The sequence below is a fragment of the Oryzias melastigma genome, linkage group LG4 (assembly GCF_002922805.2).
Source record: "Oryzias melastigma strain HK-1 linkage group LG4, ASM292280v2, whole genome shotgun sequence".
Classification (NCBI taxonomy): domain Eukaryota; kingdom Metazoa; phylum Chordata; class Actinopteri; order Beloniformes; family Adrianichthyidae; genus Oryzias; species Oryzias melastigma.
This window is the reverse complement of record NC_050515.1, coordinates 10,307,311-10,325,424: the sequence shown is the minus strand read 5'-3', so window position 1 is coordinate 10,325,424 and position 18,114 is coordinate 10,307,311. Positions and strand designations below refer to the sequence as shown.

The window sequence follows — 18,114 nt, the reverse complement described above, 5'->3', positions numbered from 1 at the left end:
CACATTGCAGCGATAAACATATTTAATCTGTCTACTCGTAGCAAACACGACTTCCTGTTTTTAAAAACTTACCACTTTAAGATAACTCCAATGAGATTATGATCATGGATCGCAATCATTCGGCGCCCCGTCGACCACAAAACTTGCACATACTTGACAAATCTGTACATCGTTTTTTAGCAAACTATGTTTGGAGATCTCAGACGTTTGATTTTGTTGCACCAGATTACATCAGTGAGTTCTGGAACATGTCAAAAATTAAGAAAAAATAATCTGAATCCAGTTTTTGATGGTTTCTCCTTCCATATTTTATTTAAAAAAAAAAAAAAAAGAAAGTTCCTAATTAATCATTCGGATTTCTCTGGTGTGACTGAGCTCCTGATAGGGTTTTAACTGGACACCTGCACCGCTCACATCCCTGACACTGAAACCTGAGGTTGCTTCTATCAATAGCTGAGGCAGATTGTTGGGCCGGGCGTTCTATCTCCAGTCCAGCGCTCTCACCACATGAAATGTTGCTCAGTCCTGTGGATGACAGCCTGACAGACAGAGGCCTAGCTGGCGCGTTGTGTGACAGCCAGCAATAACATAGCTTTGTTCAGCCCTGGACACAAGGCAGATGGAGGCAGGAGAGCAGAAAAAAGGAGAAAAGACTGAATTTGTCCCCATAAACAAGGCAGGGAAATCCAGAGTGGAGGACATGAAAGGGCCGGTTTGCTACGAACGCCATTCTGCATGATTATTCCCTTTTGAATGAATTTAAGCAGCTGAAAACAATTTGTTGTTTCCGTGTGGCCGTCTCCGTGTGTGAGCTGCTGCTGCAGCCGGACTGTCAGCGAACAGCCAATCAGCCGGCTTCATTCATGGACATGAAGGCCTGTCAATACTATAGCAGCCATCACATGAATGCCAGCTGATTAATGCTATGAACTTACTGTGTAGTCAATGCACAAGCATCGGTTCACAGTCTGTAACGGCAAAAGCCTTGACCCGTTTAGACAATAATGTTTGGTGGAATAAAGGAGGAAAAAACAATAAGTTCCTTTAAAATAAAAAAAATAAAAAAAAATTATCTGCTTTGAAAAAACTGCTGTCACAACCTTAAGAACAATCCATTAAAATGTAGAAATCCCTCTAGAAGTGAATATGTTAATCGTACCTTATGTTAATTGTATCTGTTTTAAATAACGCAGAGAATTGATAAAAAAAATAATTAACAAATGAATCGCAAACTGGGAAAAATTAAATGTGATTAATCAGAATTATTTTTTTTTTTTAAACACGTATTAAGTATTTGACAACTTATTATCTGTGAATAATCATAAATTAAATCACACATAAAACGGCATATTTAGAATGTTTGAATTGTGTTTGATGTGCATGACTCCAGACTTGGTGGATTTGTTCAGAAGTGTTGCACTTTTCTCTCAAAAGTGTGACTCCAGTGCAAATAATATATTTACATATATATATATATATTTATAAATCTTTTGCCTGCTGCAACTTACAAGTTCCTACATTTTAGTGGGCCAGGGAATCAAATTAAAAATCTAAATAATTAATTGCAAACAAAAAAATTAAAATAGTTTTTGGTTGTTACTGTGTTTGATGACCACTTATTACTTGCAAATAAACACAATATGAAATCACATACAAAACTGTACAATCAGAATGTTTATTTTTAATTAGTGCTATCAATCGATTTAAAAAATTATTAAAATTAATTACACTTTAGTGTTGTGATTAATTAAAATTAATCGCAATTTTTACTAGATACATTTTATATAACAATATCTGGCTATTGAACAAAAGCAGGCCAGAAAGAAATGTTTTCCTTATTGAATATTCATCAAATACTATTTCAATGAATATTTATTTATTTTATAATACACCACTGTATAAGTGGGATAATGCCTGACGACGTGTTTTAATGGACACCATGGAAGGCTGAACCGCCAAGGCGAAGTGAAGGACAGTTTGCCAAGTTTAATTAATTTGCGTCAATAAATATTAACACACTATTTTTTTTAAATTAATGGAGTGAGTTAACGCGCTATTGTTCATAGACTTAGTTTTAAATGTACAGTGTCTCCCCGTGTATTTGGGTTTCTTTATTTGCGATTTATCACAAAAACTCAAAGACGCTTGTATGAAAATTTTGTGTCTAAAGGAGGTGCTGCCCAGGTGTATCTCCACACTGCAGAGCGCAGCGGAGCCCTTTCCAGAGTGCTGAGGGGGAGCACCCGTTGGCTACCCCCTCCTCTCTCCATCCGCCTGCATGGAGAAACGGCATCAGCTGACTCAGAAGTAGCTGAAAAAAATCCTGATATGCTGAAGAAAATAATGGCGGAGGATAATTATCATCCAGAGGAATTGTTTATTAACCTATTTGTTGAAGGAGGAAGTGTGTGCCTGATTTTAGGGCACAAAGACAAGTTGACACTCCTCATCTGAGTCATGGAGTACGCTGCGATCCAGTCTTTTGTTCTGAGTTAAAATGAGGAAAAAAAAACTCATGTTGAACAAAACTCCAATGTTCTTTAATAAATGTTTTACAAAGCATAATCAGAATTGTTTTTATGAGTATGGACTACTGTGGGGGTGGGGTCTCTGTATTCGCAGATTCAGTGTATCCGCGGACGCCTATGGTCCTTAACCCCCGCGAATAAGGGGGGAATACTGTATATAATGTTTTCATAAAAATGTGGATTTAAGCCTTAAAAGCAAGGCACACACACACAAAAAATAACATAATTTTTTTTTCTAAATACACATAATTTCAGTTTTAATGGAAAACATAAAAAAATCAAAGCAGTTTCTTCCTGATTAGTAAGCAGTGTTTACCTCGAATGATGGTCAGTCTGGCGTTGACGGTAATCTCTCCCTCGCTATTTTCTGCTACACATTCATAGATGTTCTCGTCACGTGGCGCCCGCAGGGGTTGGATTCTGAGAACGGCGCCGGCACCCTCATCAAACTCTATGGTCTGTGGAGTAGAAAAAAAATAAAACTAGTTAAAAAAAAAGTTATTTTTGTTGCATATTTGGCATTTCGCACACTTTTACAGGTTGGAACAAATGGAGGATTCCTTTCAGCACACAGTGTGTGTGGAAATCCATTTGTTTTGAGTAAAGATGTAATCAGATTACTAAATACAAGCATAGATATGAGAAAAATTGGAATGTATGAAACCCATATTTTGGAATCAGGAAAAGCTGTGATTTTATTTGTGCGAGTGACTGACAGCTTGGGCATCGTCAACCACCACAGCGTTCCAACAGAACCGTTTGATCCCTCGGAAAATCAAAACATCGTCGGCCACAAATCCTGCAGAAATACGCTGCAGCCATAGATAAAAAGAGTCACATTTAAATGATGGCAATTCTGAGCTCCCGCTCGCTTTTAATAGACAAAGTCATTTCCCGGGCCTATTACTTCTGCTCTAAATTTGGATGGATGTGTCAGAGAAGATGGTCAGCCTGTCAGTCTTATGGAAAATCTAATACTCCAGGATAGGCTCCTCCTCCCTGGGGAAGGTCTCGCCGACACGCTTGCAGCCGCCATCTCCGAGGCGAGGCGTGACTTTGAGACGCAGGCGGACCTGCTGTTCCGCTGCTGCAAATCTCAGGGCTGAGTTGTTAATTAGGCTAAAAACACCACAGAGCGTGGCATCATGATCAATATCAAAGCAGCTGTCTAGAGGGTAAAAAGATTTTTTTTAAACTGAAAAGAAGCACATCAAAACCCCTTTTTTTATTTCAGGCAAACAGAAGAAGAGAGGAGTCCGTTCAAGTGGGTTCCTTCGCGCTCTTGGCTTTGTTCTCCCACTTAGCATGCAGGAGAGAGGAACGCACAAATAGAACTTGTCTTTTCATTTTGTCCTCAGTGGGGATGCTGATCTCCTCCTGTTGAGGTTGGAGTCCTTTTTTTTTTAAACTTCGACGCTCCCTCCCCCCGTGGTTTCCTTCATACTGCATCGCTGATGTGCGTGTGTGCGCGCGAGGGTGCGTTTGTGTGCGCCACCACCGCCGTCATCGTTGACTAAAGCAACTTTTTAATTAAGAGACACTGAGCATCAATCAAGGCTTTTAGAGATGCCATCTGGGATGCCTGCCGAGAAGTGAACAACAAACATCATGAATAAGACACAGAAACATTCGCGCAGACAGGGCTGCATGCGGGGGAAAAATGAACTACGGCGAAATCACTCAAGTGCAGAAAAAGGACACGGTTAGAGGGATGGGAGAGTGGAAAGCGACAAGCTTGTGCCTGTTGTCGATGGCAATTTGTTAACATTGTCAGTTAAAACAGATCCAGCTTCATTTTTTCTTGGAACCAGACAGGAACCAAAACCAACAGAACAATTACAGTTCCTGAAGTAATTGGATTACAATCGTCCTTTTTGTTTACCTGTTTGTAACCAAGGTAGGGGATTATCAAAAACTGGTTTGCAGAGGGATATGGCAATTACAGCTTCATTTGCAGGACACAAATGAAGTCACTAAACTTTTAAAAGAAAATAAAGGTTTGTCTTCCTGAGACACAGCAAAGGTGTGAAAAGAGTGAACTCTAGGAGCTGATTTCTCCCAGGAAACATCCATTTATGGTTGTTTTTTTGTACTGTTTTGAATACTTTCTGTTTATGGAAGCATGCAAAATAAACTAAATAATAAATACATTTGGGATATGTCCAAATTCCTTCATTACTAATTATATAGTCCTTTCGCTATTATGTTGTGCTGTCCAAATCTGGTACGCTGGAAATTTCCCAGAAGTCTTTACAACAAACTAGAGTGCATCGACGCCCACGACACTATTAAATATAGACCACAATGCCTTGTTATCAAGCATTTCTTGTTAAAAAAAATGTGTTTAAATGTAATTCTTAAATAAACCATCCGCATTTTCATCATCAGAACACAGTGGAGCGACTGCTGGATAGCTCCGATATTGCTTGCACTTTTTGGTAATGTGAGTTAGCAGGACAGCATGTAAACAGAGAGCTCTCAGCAATGGGGAAAAGAGGGCGGGGTTGCTCTGCACCAACAATCTCGAATTTCTAATGAGCTACTGTTGCTCTGTAGAAACTGTCCACGCAAACGACAGAAATTTTGGGATTTTTGCTAAAAACAGCACAATCGTAACGAAAAGACCTTTAGATCAAAAGATGATTGAAATGTATCTCCAAAGTCTTGTTTCGGTCAGTTAATTCTGGAGAGCGTTTCCACTCAGGTAAGCCTCGCTTCCGCTGAGCGATTTGTTTTCATGGCGCATGCGTGATGTAGCTAGCGTCATTCTCGTGCAACGACTAGAAAACATAAACTTCTTGTCTACGTGGGTTTAGAAGGAGTGGTCATCCTCAAAATAGACCAATCAGAAGGAAGCCAGCACAGCCCGTTGTCCCCACCTCCAATTGTCAAAAGTAATTTCCCACTTGTACAAAGGAAAGTTGCCCTACGACCACATGACAAAATGTTGCGAGATTTTGCTAGCGAGAACGCATCAGTTGTGCCCGAGGACCCGCCAGAGGAAGTAGGCGGTCTCTTTCCCACGGTGACTTTTTGTGCTCGCAGGAGAATTAAACCAAGTGTCAGAATTGTCCGCAAAAAATGTTTGATACGTGCGTGGGGGTGTCTCATTAATGCGCGTAGTTTTGACTAATAAATAAAATAAATGACTAATAAATAACACCATGGTTGTACTAAAAGCAAAAAAACATATACATTTAGTTAAAAAGAATCTTTAAAATAATATTACAATTGTTTATACATAAAACAGTTTTAGGATATTTTAAGGTTAAAAGGCCATATAACATATTTTTATATTATATTTAATTTATTTAAATGTTCACATTCCAGTTATTTGTAGCAACAAACCACATGATGTTAACTTACATTTACTGCAACATTAATCTTGTTTTTCTTGCTGTTATTAATGTAACTGTAAAAGCAAATTTTGAAGCTTTCAATTTGTGTCAAACGTGTAGGAAACACAATGCCTTCCTTATTGTATTATGTCCATTTGTTTTTGTAACTCAGTTAGAAAATCTGAATAAATTAAAAAGCTGGAACTCTGACCATACTTTATATTCATGCTTCATGTTTGCTCAGTACGACAGACGACACACTTGAAGACTTTTAATGCCCGCGATCAGTCTGGATTATTTGAAGGAGCGGATAAAAATGAGACGATTTCTTTTGTCAGTATCTTTGATGTGTCTGATAATGAAGACATGCACGAGGACACGTCATCAGACACATCGCTTCATATTTTAAAGGATTTTTTAAAAAAAATTATTATATATTGAATGAAAAATTGATAATTTGGGTTAACTTTTATTGAGTTTTATTGAACATAACATGCGTAAAGTAAATCCGTTGTTGTATTTTAGAGAACAATGGTCAAGTTTGGATTTCTACAACCATCATCAACTCACCTCTATGCGCTGCGAATTCACCTTCTTCCCCTTCTTGCTCCAACTGACTCTGGGTTTGGGATCGCCTTCCGCCTGGCAGACAAACGAGACGACGCCTCCCGAGACACCGGTCTGGTCGACGGGAACCTTGGTGAATGCCGGTGGTGCTGAGGGGCAAAAACAAAGGGAAGGAGAGAAATGCAAACATATAAGTCCAAAAGTTACATTGCAGCTCCTAACTGAGCTCCTTTAATTGCATTTATTGTATGCATGTGCATGCATACAGATATACCGGTCCTAATCTCGTGCTCATTTTGCACTTCACAGCAGTCCAGACTCCCCAACTTCCATAACTCTGCAGTGGTGTGAATTTATATGTTAATGCTGGACTAAGGTGCAGATGATTAGAAGCTTAAATATATATCTCTAAAGGGGGAAAAAATAGACTATAACCAAGGAAACCAGTGCAGAAGCTAAGAATTGGAGAAAGATAATGAAAAGCCAATAGAGTTTTTAACCCTGCAGTTGCCGAAAAAGATGCACTCAAACGACCTTTCGGTCCATCAGCTGATCAAAAGTTTTGCTCATGCCGGCCTTGCAGTCGATTTAAGACAACAAGTCTGATAGAAGGAGGAAAAAAAAAAAAAAAAACAGAGTCTCCTGGGGAACTCGTTAAATCTGAATCATACAGATATATGAGGATGATCAAACGGCCAGCGCATAACGTCAAATTAATAATTAAGGGACCATGGGCCAACACCGGTCTCCAGGCACTGCTAAACACATATGAAGGAGAGTTCCTGCTATCGTTATGACTAAAGAGAGATGGAGCGAGGAAAAAAAAGAGGCAGGAAGAGGAAAGAAAAAGGAATGTTTTGCCTAAAGTAAGCAGAGACATTTTGTATGAAGTTCAACCCACGGTTGGAAATGTTTTTCTCTACCCAAATATAACAAAAACGTACTGGTGGCTTTAAAAAGGTTTCTACAACCTAAAAAAACATCATATATTCAGGTATTTTTGTATGAGTTCCTTGTTTTTTGATTAAAATAAGGCTTTCCCATTCATTTCACCTTCAGATATGCAGATGCTCTCACAGCTGAATGTCTATGTGTGTTTTCTCTTCGTCCGTTCTTGATCAGAGTGATGCTAATAAAGCTCAATAAACAGAGAACGGCTCCAAGGCCAGCCGAGTGTGCCGCTCCAGTTCTGATGCATCCTGTTCATTTTTTTTTTTTTTGTAAGGGAAGCCCTTGAAAATAAAAGCACCTGGTAGAACATAAATAAAACTGTTACAGGAATATTAAAATTGATTTCATTATGAACAAATAGTTGATTCTTTAAGCAACTAGCTATCCATTTCAAACGAAATGTACACCATGAGAGCTAATTTTTTTTTTTAACATGATTTTTTAATGCAGAATGAAGGTAAATCAAACATGAGATTAACTGATATAGTTAAAGAATAAGAAGCAAAATATATGAATGTATAAAATGGCTGTTCTGCTTCTTCTGGAGGGCGTTTCAGTTTGGCCACTAGGTGGGGCTTGTGCTATACCAGTACACTTATTTCCAGAAGAATAAGCAAAAAATGAGAGAAAAAATAGTGTTTTAGACCACAAATGGTTACTTTAAAAACAGTTTAGTCAAAAGAGTTTGGAAAATTCCTGCCCGTTAGTGTATAAAGATGTTAGTTTAGTCATGTATGTTTACAAGAGCTAGCATTAGCTGTCCTTTGGGAAATACCATTAAACGTTAGCATCAAGCTAGCAGAATTTAGCCTGATGTGCTAGATCATCCTTTTTTCGATTATTGATCTGTTAAGCTCAGATTGATTAAAATCAATTTTTATCAACCCTAGTAATTACTTTATATATATCCTCTATTATCAGAATAGTGCTACAATAACATGCTAAAACCACAATTTTTATTAAAGTGGGTCTTTAATGGATAAATAATCTATACTAGAGGTTTTATTCTACTGCTAAATTAGAAATTCTGTGCAAGGCTCATATATGGACTCATAACTTAAAAAATAAATACATATTTTTGTGAGGAAAAAATGCCAAATATGCTTTTTAGCACTGAAGTTTGTAAAGAGGCATGGAAAGATTTGCAGTAGATAAATGAACTTCTATTCATGTTTTATTAATAAACCAAGTTTGAAATTTTTCTTTAATGTTTCTTGGGTAAAACTTTGACAGGGGATCTTCCCAATCTTTTTCCTTATTGGAAAAAATAAAAACCCTCTAAAATTCATCTACCAAGAGTAAAAAGGCTCAGATCAGTCACTCAGCAGTGTTTGCATAACCCATCCATCACTGTCACTTGCTCTACAAGCTGGAATCAATTAAAATCCATGTCCTTTTTTCACTTGAGAAAACTTGGTGTCAAGAAGTCACTGCCCCGCCACACAGATGTCACTCCCTCTCAGTGTCTGGATGAGACCTTAGTGATTGTTGGAACTAATAATCCATTACTTTCAAACACCTTTTTGCCTCTGTGTATCAAAGGGTTTATGAATTCCCATCCAACAAAAGGTTTGAGACAGTAAACTAAAGTCTGTAACTGTAACAATGTCTTAAACAAACACAAATGTTTGTATGAAACAATACAAAAATGCTTTTAAAGCACCTCTTTTTCATTGTTTAAAAGGATTACTTGCTTTAGTAAAAGAAAGTAGTAGTACTTATGTTTCCCAAATATTTACTACTACATCAAATTGACAGGTTGTAGTTATTATAATATTAATCAATAGCTGACATACAAAAAGCTTAAAATTATAAAAAACAATTTAATTTGATTTAGACACAAAAAAGTAACAAATCAACAAAATAAAGTGTTTTTAAAAAGAGAAATGATTACTTTCCGCTGTGTATTTCACATATCCAGCAGAATACTGTAAAGGTTATGGAATGATATTTCTCTGCCTTTAGGTGTGAACTGGCTTCCATTGTGTGCAGCATCTAGAGATCCCTTCTGGCATTTTACACTTTAAAGTTTCCATTCCAGAACTACACAGCTTTACACAATACGGCTCCTCTGCATTTGACCTTCCTTTACAATGTGCTCACTGTTAAGACAGAAGATGGTTTTACACAGAGCGGGCCTGTGGCAGTGCTACCACTGAAGGCCGACATTCTTTGATTAGTTTTCCCATGGACCATTTGACATTTCCACCCAATTGCCTTCTCCTCCTCTCTTGTGTTTTGCAGAGGACAGATGTACAACAAATGCAGATGTCAGGGTGTCCATCTTCTGGCGCTATTTCTTAAGTGCTGCGTGTGCTATTCACATCGCTAAAGGAAAGTTAAAATTGTGAAAATATATAATAGTTGCTTTAAAAAGGAATTAAAGAAAAGTAACAAAAATAAAGACTGATGCTCCAGAGTGATAAAGAGAATAAAGGAGGACCATGGAGACGACAGAAGGTCAAGAGAGTAGAAAAAACCAGCCCTGCACAGCTGGAATAACAAAACGCTGAACTAAACTGAGACAGAATATATGTCAGTGTCACCAGCTCTGCAGTCAGCCAACACGCCCAGCTCATTCAGAGAAGGGCTCATTTTAACCCTTTAAGACCCCAGGGTTGACATTCTTGCAAATACCGTAATGCCTTAGTAACTACCCATACAGGTGGTCCACACTAAATATCATGGTCGTAGATCGCTTAGTTAGCCTGTAGGGTGAAAATGTTTTTGCACATGTTTTTCTACAAGCATGGTGAGAGGTACAGTTCATGGTGGACACAAGAGTAAAGTAGGTGAAATGCATGTGTGTCGTACAAATTTTTCTTTTTTACAACTCCCCAAAAACTGCACAGTGCAAGGAGCTCATTAGTGCTGCCAAACTATGGCCCGTGGGCTGGATCCGACCCGCTTCCCCCCTTGCTATAGTTGACGTGCTGCATCCTTTGCCTGCCCTGTTGTTCTGATCACCTGGCAGGTGGGGACCAATCATCCTGATAAACACCTGCTGGCTATTTAAACCAGAGGAAGCCCTCAACCAGGCAGGCGGAGGCAGAGTAAGAGACTGAGGAGCTGGTTTGTGCTAGTTTGTTTGGTTCTTTTTCTTTTTTATGTCCTTGGCAGTCTTACACTACTGGGTTTTGTTATTTTAGTTTGGGGTTGGACCTTGGCGGTCTTTGTTCGTGGGCTTTTTCTTGAAATAGTCGATTTTTTGTTAGGCAGCCTAAACATGGCTGACTCCGACGGTCAACGTGGCTTGGTCAGCAGACTCCCTGACTTATTTTATGTTTGGCCAAGGTTCCAATCCCTTTGTTTTGATTTTTCTTTTTTTGAACCAGCAAATGAATCATTTATTTTTTCTTTCTTTACAGGACACAGTTCCTTCATTTGATAAAATGGTGTTCCTCATCCCATTGGTGTCCAGTTTCATGCATTATGGTCCAGTTTTTGGTCCTACCACATGCATGATAATAGTATGTTCCATTTTTCTGGAAAAGTCCATCTTAAGATTAACTTCTCCACCTTATTTATTGTTAACTGCAAAACAGTGAGTGAAATAAACAAAAATCAAATGCAGCTACTGCCTAAAGTGCAGAAAAAGTTATCTTTTGGTGGCGCGACTTTTGACCATCCAATCAGAGGCGATTGTGTCATTTTCTGTCCTCACGAAGCTCCAGATTCCAACTCAAATTCTGATTAGTTGAATCTACGTAAATGTGCTTATTCCATATACTGCTATGATTTAATCAGCAGTGTTTTTTATGGAAAGACCGGGAGTGAGGATGGAAGCACTAACTGTATGAGTGTAAGGCGACTTTCATGAACCTAGCAAAAAGTGAGGGCTAACATCTGATTGGTTAGAAACTATCATGTGAAGAAGGGCTGTGATAGAAGCTGATAGAACATTTTGAATGATCTAAAGTAAGTTTTAGACAAATATCTATATAAAAAACATTTCTCTGTGATTTAGATACTTCTTTTCAGATAATTTAAGGCCTTCACTGAAGGCTTTGCAGGCCCAGACACTACGCCACTGCTAAACTACGTGTTTGTGAAAATATGATAACACACAAAACTCTTCTTCAAAAACTTCGGACACACTCAGCTGCAGGTGTCCTCAATTTACCTGCTGCTAAAAAATAAAGTGATTTCATAGACATCCCTGCATCGTAAAGCGGCACAAATAGATTATGAAAATATCAAAGCCGTCTTAAGTTTGAGCCCTACTGCTCCTCTCCAACACTAATGTCAAATTTTCCTCTTTTTTTTTTCTTTTTTTAAAGTCCTTTGGAGGCTGTTTGATGTTCTTTACAAGCATCCGCATTAATTAGCTTCCAATCAGCTAACGCTGGGTGCAGATGTCTGGTTTTTACACTCCAAGATGAACTGCCAGCGCAAATTTACTGCAAGTCTGCATCAATTCACGAAGTCCTGTGAAATATTTTAATTCCTTTAATTGAAAATGGAAAACAAACAACAACTTCAATCCCATCTGTACATAATTTAGTGAATAACAGAGTGCTGGGTTTTTTGTGATACAAATCGGTACTTTTGAAGAGGATTTAATGCACCACTAGAGGTCCAATCTAAAGTCATAACTACAGCAGTATCAAGACAATGACCTCTAATGAACATAATTAACCTTTTTTGTCCTATAAGCTGCTGGATCTCTGCCTTCAAGTTAAAAACCTTTTTTTTCTGACATTTTAACATTACAAAAGTAGTGACAGAGCAGAACAGAGGAAAAGCTATTGAGTTTGGAGAGATACAAATCTTTTTTTGATAATGGATTTAAGTGTTGAAGAAATAGTCTTTGTCCTGCTTCACCTGAACCCCATTTAGATATTTGTTTGATACAGAAACCCATTTGATTAGGTTTGTGAGATTGACACATTTTCTTGTGTAAAAAGCCTTAAAAATGTCAACGTTTGACACACGCGTACCTTCTCTTTGGAAGTCGTACTAGCAAAATGTTCCACATTCCAAAGCAAAGCGCCAGGTATTTCATTCTGGGCTGGAGTATCCATGTGTTACCCAAAGGACCAAACAATCCAAGCTCCCTTTCCCCACTTGTGCCTCCTTTTCTACAAGAATGCATGTGCCTGCACTCCCAGTGGGGTATCTTATACGAAAATATTCAGCGAATGGTTACGATAGCAGACACGACATTGAAAGGACATTCTTTCAGCAGTAGGCATTCGTCCCTTCCAAAGTCTCACTGTATTCCCTAAGCTTCTCTCAGACAGGTACAACGCTGCCCAGATAAGCACACAAGACCAGTCTTTATCTGCCTGGCAGGGGGAAATGCCCTCTGCTAAAATATCCGTCAGTGGGGGCCCGGATATCTTTACTCGGCCTCGGGAATGGAAGGGATCCATGCAAACAGAGGCAGATAGAGGAGAGATGGAGGGAGGAAACAAAAATCCCACTGTGCACACAGACGCATGTTTAGCTGATGCAGCCACCTCCTGCTACCGGGCCCTACCTCTGCCGCTCGTGATAACACAGAATACAGCAGCGCATTGATTATAAAGTGCCGGAGAGTGGGAGGCGGGCATGTGAAAATGAGACGGCTCCATTTACAGTGCTTTACCGTCGTCGTCGGATGATGGGGGGGCCGTGCCGTAAGATGAGGGAGGGGACAGGCTTTATGACTAATACCGTAATTGATGGAGAAAAGCTTCTCGGGTCATAAATAGGAGCCATCATGCTCTGAATTAGCAAAGTGGGGGACAAATTGATGCGCAGCCATTCAGTGATTTGCAGAGAAAGGAGGAGAATTGGTAAAGTGCACTTATCCATCTTACCACGAATAGGTATCTTTCACAGCACATCCACCAGTAACATCTGACAAAAAAGCATCTATGATTAGAGGTTTGACAACTAAAAAGCATTTGCTCTCATCATTCATAATGCAAAGGAAACAAGAATACGGCTGCAGTTTGTCACTGGAGTTATCTGTTTCAAGTTATCCCGTTTTGTTTGGGAAGTATTGCCTTTAAAGTATAACTTCTTCTACATATTACCACTACATACTTTACTAAGAAGGTTCATGAGACCATTATAAACCACTGTGTGATACTAATTTAAACAAATCACTTGAATTAAGCTAAACTGAGATTAAACTTGCTTTTTTTAAACAGCTCAAACATCAGGAGCATGACCAACACTGATTTATGTAGAGATGAACAGAATCAGCAAAAATCAAGTACTTGAGTCTGTCACTTAAGCTCACTTGTTTTTTAACTTAACAAGTCTAAATGTATTTTAATGTTTCTCTCTCTTCTTTTTAAAGGGTTTATGCCGTGCAAAATTAACTTTTTGCACTTTTAAGTGTATTATATTGTACATTCCTCACTATAAACAACCCCAAAACTGTGTTTTGATCCGTTGACACATTTCGTGTAAACGTTTGTAAATCAGCCGCTAGCCCCGACGCTCAGCTAGCTCAGCCGCTCGTCTAGTGGCTAAACTAGCCGAGCACGTCCATGTACATCCATCTTTGCAAAAGTTCAGATGTTGTTTGCTTTTGTGGGCGATATGCAAACAAGATTCAGAGTCCGGCTCTTAGATGACATCATGAAATGGGCGGCACCCACAAGCAGCAAAAGGCGATGGCCCAGAGATCGAGACATCTTACTTCACAGTGGGAGAGAAACTCACAAAAATAACTCATATTTCATAAATAATTTGTTCTTTAGCATACCAAAGTTAATATTAGATCATATATATGACCTTATATATGGATGTAGTTTTTGTAGTTATAGATATAGTTTACTCTGAAAGACTTTAGAAAAGCATGATATTGGCTTTTTTGAGTCCTTATGGAATATTTTATGATTTTCAACAGTTTTCCAAAAATGTAACCTGAAAAATACAGTAAATCCTGTTTAGGTCCTGATTTGGTTACCTTTTGGGGTTCTGTATTGCAATGTTATGATAATTAATGATAAACCTTTATAATGTCTTGATTATACTACAGGATGTTCATTCTTTGTGCGACTAACGGCAGGTACGCTTTAATCCAAATTATTGATTAATAAACGGATAAGTTGCCAGGTTTGAATATAGAGAAAGCCAAACAAAGTGGGGGAAAAAAAAACCAGTATGGCAAAATGCAGAGTGCACACAAATACACACACACAAACACACTCTTGGCTTAAACAACCAAGCCCCATCAATCAGCACCAATTCTCCCAGGCTGCCTGGCCAAGCACCATCACCATGGAAACCAAGCCTTTACTCTAAGCCCGTCTTGCTTTGTCTTGTCTTGAGGTTTTCACGCAGAATAACTTTTAACAAAGACCAGTGGACCAATGCTAAAGCGAAAAAACAGGCGAGACGGACAGACGGGGGAAAAAGCGACACGAAGTTGAGTCAGTGTTGAGACTTTCTAAGAGCAGATGAATGACTTGGTGCCACTAAAACACAAGCTGCTTCACTTGTAAAGATTTGATTGACGTCTGATTTCCTATACAGTTAAAATTGAACTTTTAAAAACTTGAACACTTTCTTAAAAAACGATTAAGGTTTGCATTCCTTACAATGACTTGGAAGCATTTTCAGTGAAAATGAAATTAATGTGAAACGTGGTTTAAAATCAGCAGCAGACTTATTGCACAGGGCACTTTTGGGTCAGTTACCATTCTTATGAAAGCCTGGAGTTCCCAGTGCAGGTTTAAGACTTAATGAAAATGTTGCTCTCCCAATTAAATATCAGGAGAAAATGCTAATTGGAATCTCTTCTTGGAGCAGTTAAGGTTCAAGTTTTGGCGTCCAAACCGTCCACGCAAATTCTGTCATTAAAGGATAGTTTATAGTTTACCTGTTTAATTATAAGTTAATTAGTTTTTTTTTTCTTTAGATTTGATTTCCAAGATGAAATTTTAAAATATATATATAAAAACTTGTCAAAAGAACTTGTTTTTAATTAGAATAGGTATTTTGATTTTAGTACAGCTTGATATTAATCAATTGTAATTACAAAAACAGCTCTTTTAAAATAGATTTCCACATGTTGCTACTGAAGTAAAACAAACACACACACGCAAAAAAATAAATAAACCAAGGAAATGCCTTTTTTTCATGCGATGTGCCAACTATTCTGGCTCCACTTCAAACAAATGTAGAGACCAGGCTAAGCAGTTCACTGGGGACTTGCAACAGGAGGCTGGAATTTAGCATTACGTTGTGTTATGTTGGTACCTTGAGGTGAAAAACTTTACCCAGACACACTTCTGTCACGGCAAAGCCGCTTTTCTAAAAAGCGTGGTACGCTAGTAATATACACAAATTGGTCCCACTGAAACCACCGTTGAAGGCTAACGACAACAAGCATGCTTCTACCCACAGGAAATAAACAGGCCTGATTCCTCTGACAGAGGACGGAAATTAAGTTCAAGTGTTTGTCTGATATCAAAATGGCCACGGGGCGCGCAGGGAGGTAAAATGAGAGCAATTTTGTCTTTTAAAAGAGCCACTTGGGCAACTGGTGCTTGTTGGCTCATTAAATGAAGAGGACATGTCGAATTCCTCAAGTTGTGATGGCTCTGATCAAAACAAATCAAGGGAGAGTGCAATGCTATGAGAGCTAAACAATAAAGAACGAAAATGTAAACAGGAAGAAGGCAAATACAGTAAGGAGGAAATACTTGACACTAATAGGTTTCAGTCTTGTCACAACTGGCATAAAACTGGCAAATCTATACGAGGAACGCAAGCGGCTCACACAAAATAAGGTTGTAGACCACTTAAATGTTAAAGTTCAACTCCCATTAGTTGTCACACACCTACATTTATTCTTCACATTTGACCCATCCCCCGGGGGAGTGGTGAGCTGCAGACACAGCCGCGCAAAGAACCATTTGGTAGTTTAACCCTCCAATCCAATTCTATGCTAAGTATCAAGGAGGGAGGCATTTGGTATGACTCATCCTGGATTTGAACTTATGACTTTCCAGTTTTAAGGCAGACACTCTACCACTGAGCCACTGAGCGGGTGAATGTGAATGTTCATAGCAATCGGCTATTGTTTAAACTTTATGACCGACCTGCTTCTGTACAATTACCAGCATGGAGCCTAATGAGGCAATTTTTTTTGTGATATTGGACTATATAAATAAAATTGAATTAAACATATAGAGTATATGAAGCAATACTTAAGGGGTGTTTCTTTTACTCATTTGGCTTAAAAAATAAAGGTTTAACATTCAAAATATGTGACTTTTACTCTACATTTTTCCAGGATGGATCATCTTTGTCAAGTGAAATGTACTTTATGTTGTTTTTTCCAACCTCCAACTCCAGGCTTGTCAATATCAGTTTTTTTAATGGTTCCACACCAAATGTTAAAATAACAGAGGCAGTCGGAAACATCTATTATTTAATTAAATCTTATTGACAAAGCCGTGTGAGTGGACCTTTCCTAACTGGCATGCTGTGGAACTGAAAACATTTCTGGTGTGACTGAAGAATTCTCTTTTATTTACTTGAAATTCAATTGCTCGCCTCTAACATTAGGGTAGAATTCAGAGTGAGCACAAACAAGCAACTTGACTTGGAGAGCCATGCCTGTAACTAAATTAAAAATTTACTTGTTTTTCTTCTCCTCTGCGAGGAAAGACAAGCATGAAGTAAAACACGGGCCCCAGCATGGAGCAGCGGGGCGCATATGCAGCCGAATTTGACAGAATTCGCTTGACAGGGTTGGCTCAAACGCAGTTTCGCTGGGAAAGATAAGGAGCGAGGGAGGCAGAAAAGAAGGACAAAGAAAAACAAAGAGCCGAGATGTGAGCGCGCGAAACGGCCCCTCTATGAGACTTCACTTTTTTGTTTTCAAATTGGCAGATTCAAAGGAAAATAAATAATTGAACACCCTCACCCCGCTGCTGCGAGTTCTGGCCAATTATTATTATGAGTTCTTTGCCAAGAACGCCGCTTATGGGAATGCTAAAAGGCCAAAAGAAAGTAGGAGGAAAGGAAGAGAAGAGAACAAGAGAAGCAAAAGGTGAAGAGTCAGAATTGAAAAAAAATGGTTGAAGGCATAAATTAGCATTCATGTTGAATCCCATGAATCTTGTAAGCCAAAATCTAACAGGAGTTGAGAAAAAATGTAAAGAAATGTACATTTTACGTTAAGAAAATGAGAATTGGTTGCGAATAAAAAAAAAACATGATTTTATTTAAAACCTTTTTTTGTGAATTTTGTGGATATTTTCAAACAAAAAAAAAGGAAAATTCTGCTTTCTGTGTTAGTATTAGCACCTCCTTTCTTACCTCTTAACAAAAAAAAAGCTAGCAATATGTCTGCATAGCATATCACATGTAAACAAATTAACTTTGGCACCACTCGTAAAATGAATCCACGACACTGTCGTCGAGTTTTATAGCAGAGCCTCCACAAATGTAACAAGTCTGCAACTCGATCAATATGCCACAGCCGCCCATGACAAATCTCAGGTGACAATCCACATAAGTATCTTTCAGTGTTTGTACACACTCTCTCACACACACACACACGTGCGCCTGAATACAAATATATGCAAACATGCAGACAAATACAGACTTGCTTACAAGCAAAGCAATATAGTTGGGGAGGCAGGATTTATGGAGCCATATTTCTTTCTCTTTCGATTAAAAATGTCCCCTTCTCAGTGTGATTTATGAGTGTAAATAAAAGGGATGAAAGGCGGAGAGAGATAGAGGGAGGAAAGGATGACATCATGCTTTTGCGT

General features: G+C 38.6%; 1 protein-coding gene across 8 annotated transcripts in view; it reads right to left on the bottom strand.

Moving 5' to 3' along the window:
- The window catches only part of ptprsa (protein tyrosine phosphatase receptor type Sa), a 292,916-nt gene that overhangs the window by 148,716 nt on the left and 126,086 nt on the right, over positions 1–18,114 (bottom strand). For all 8 annotated transcript variants that reach the window (XM_036211506.1, XM_024278989.2, XM_024278979.2 and 5 more), the window contains 2 exons: positions 6,437–6,582; positions 2,845–2,986 (listed from right to left, as the gene is read on the bottom strand). In XM_036211506.1, coding sequence (XP_036067399.1) covers positions 2,845–2,986; positions 6,437–6,582 — 288 coding nt within the window. The remainder of the gene's footprint in view (positions 1–2,844; positions 2,987–6,436; positions 6,583–18,114) is intronic.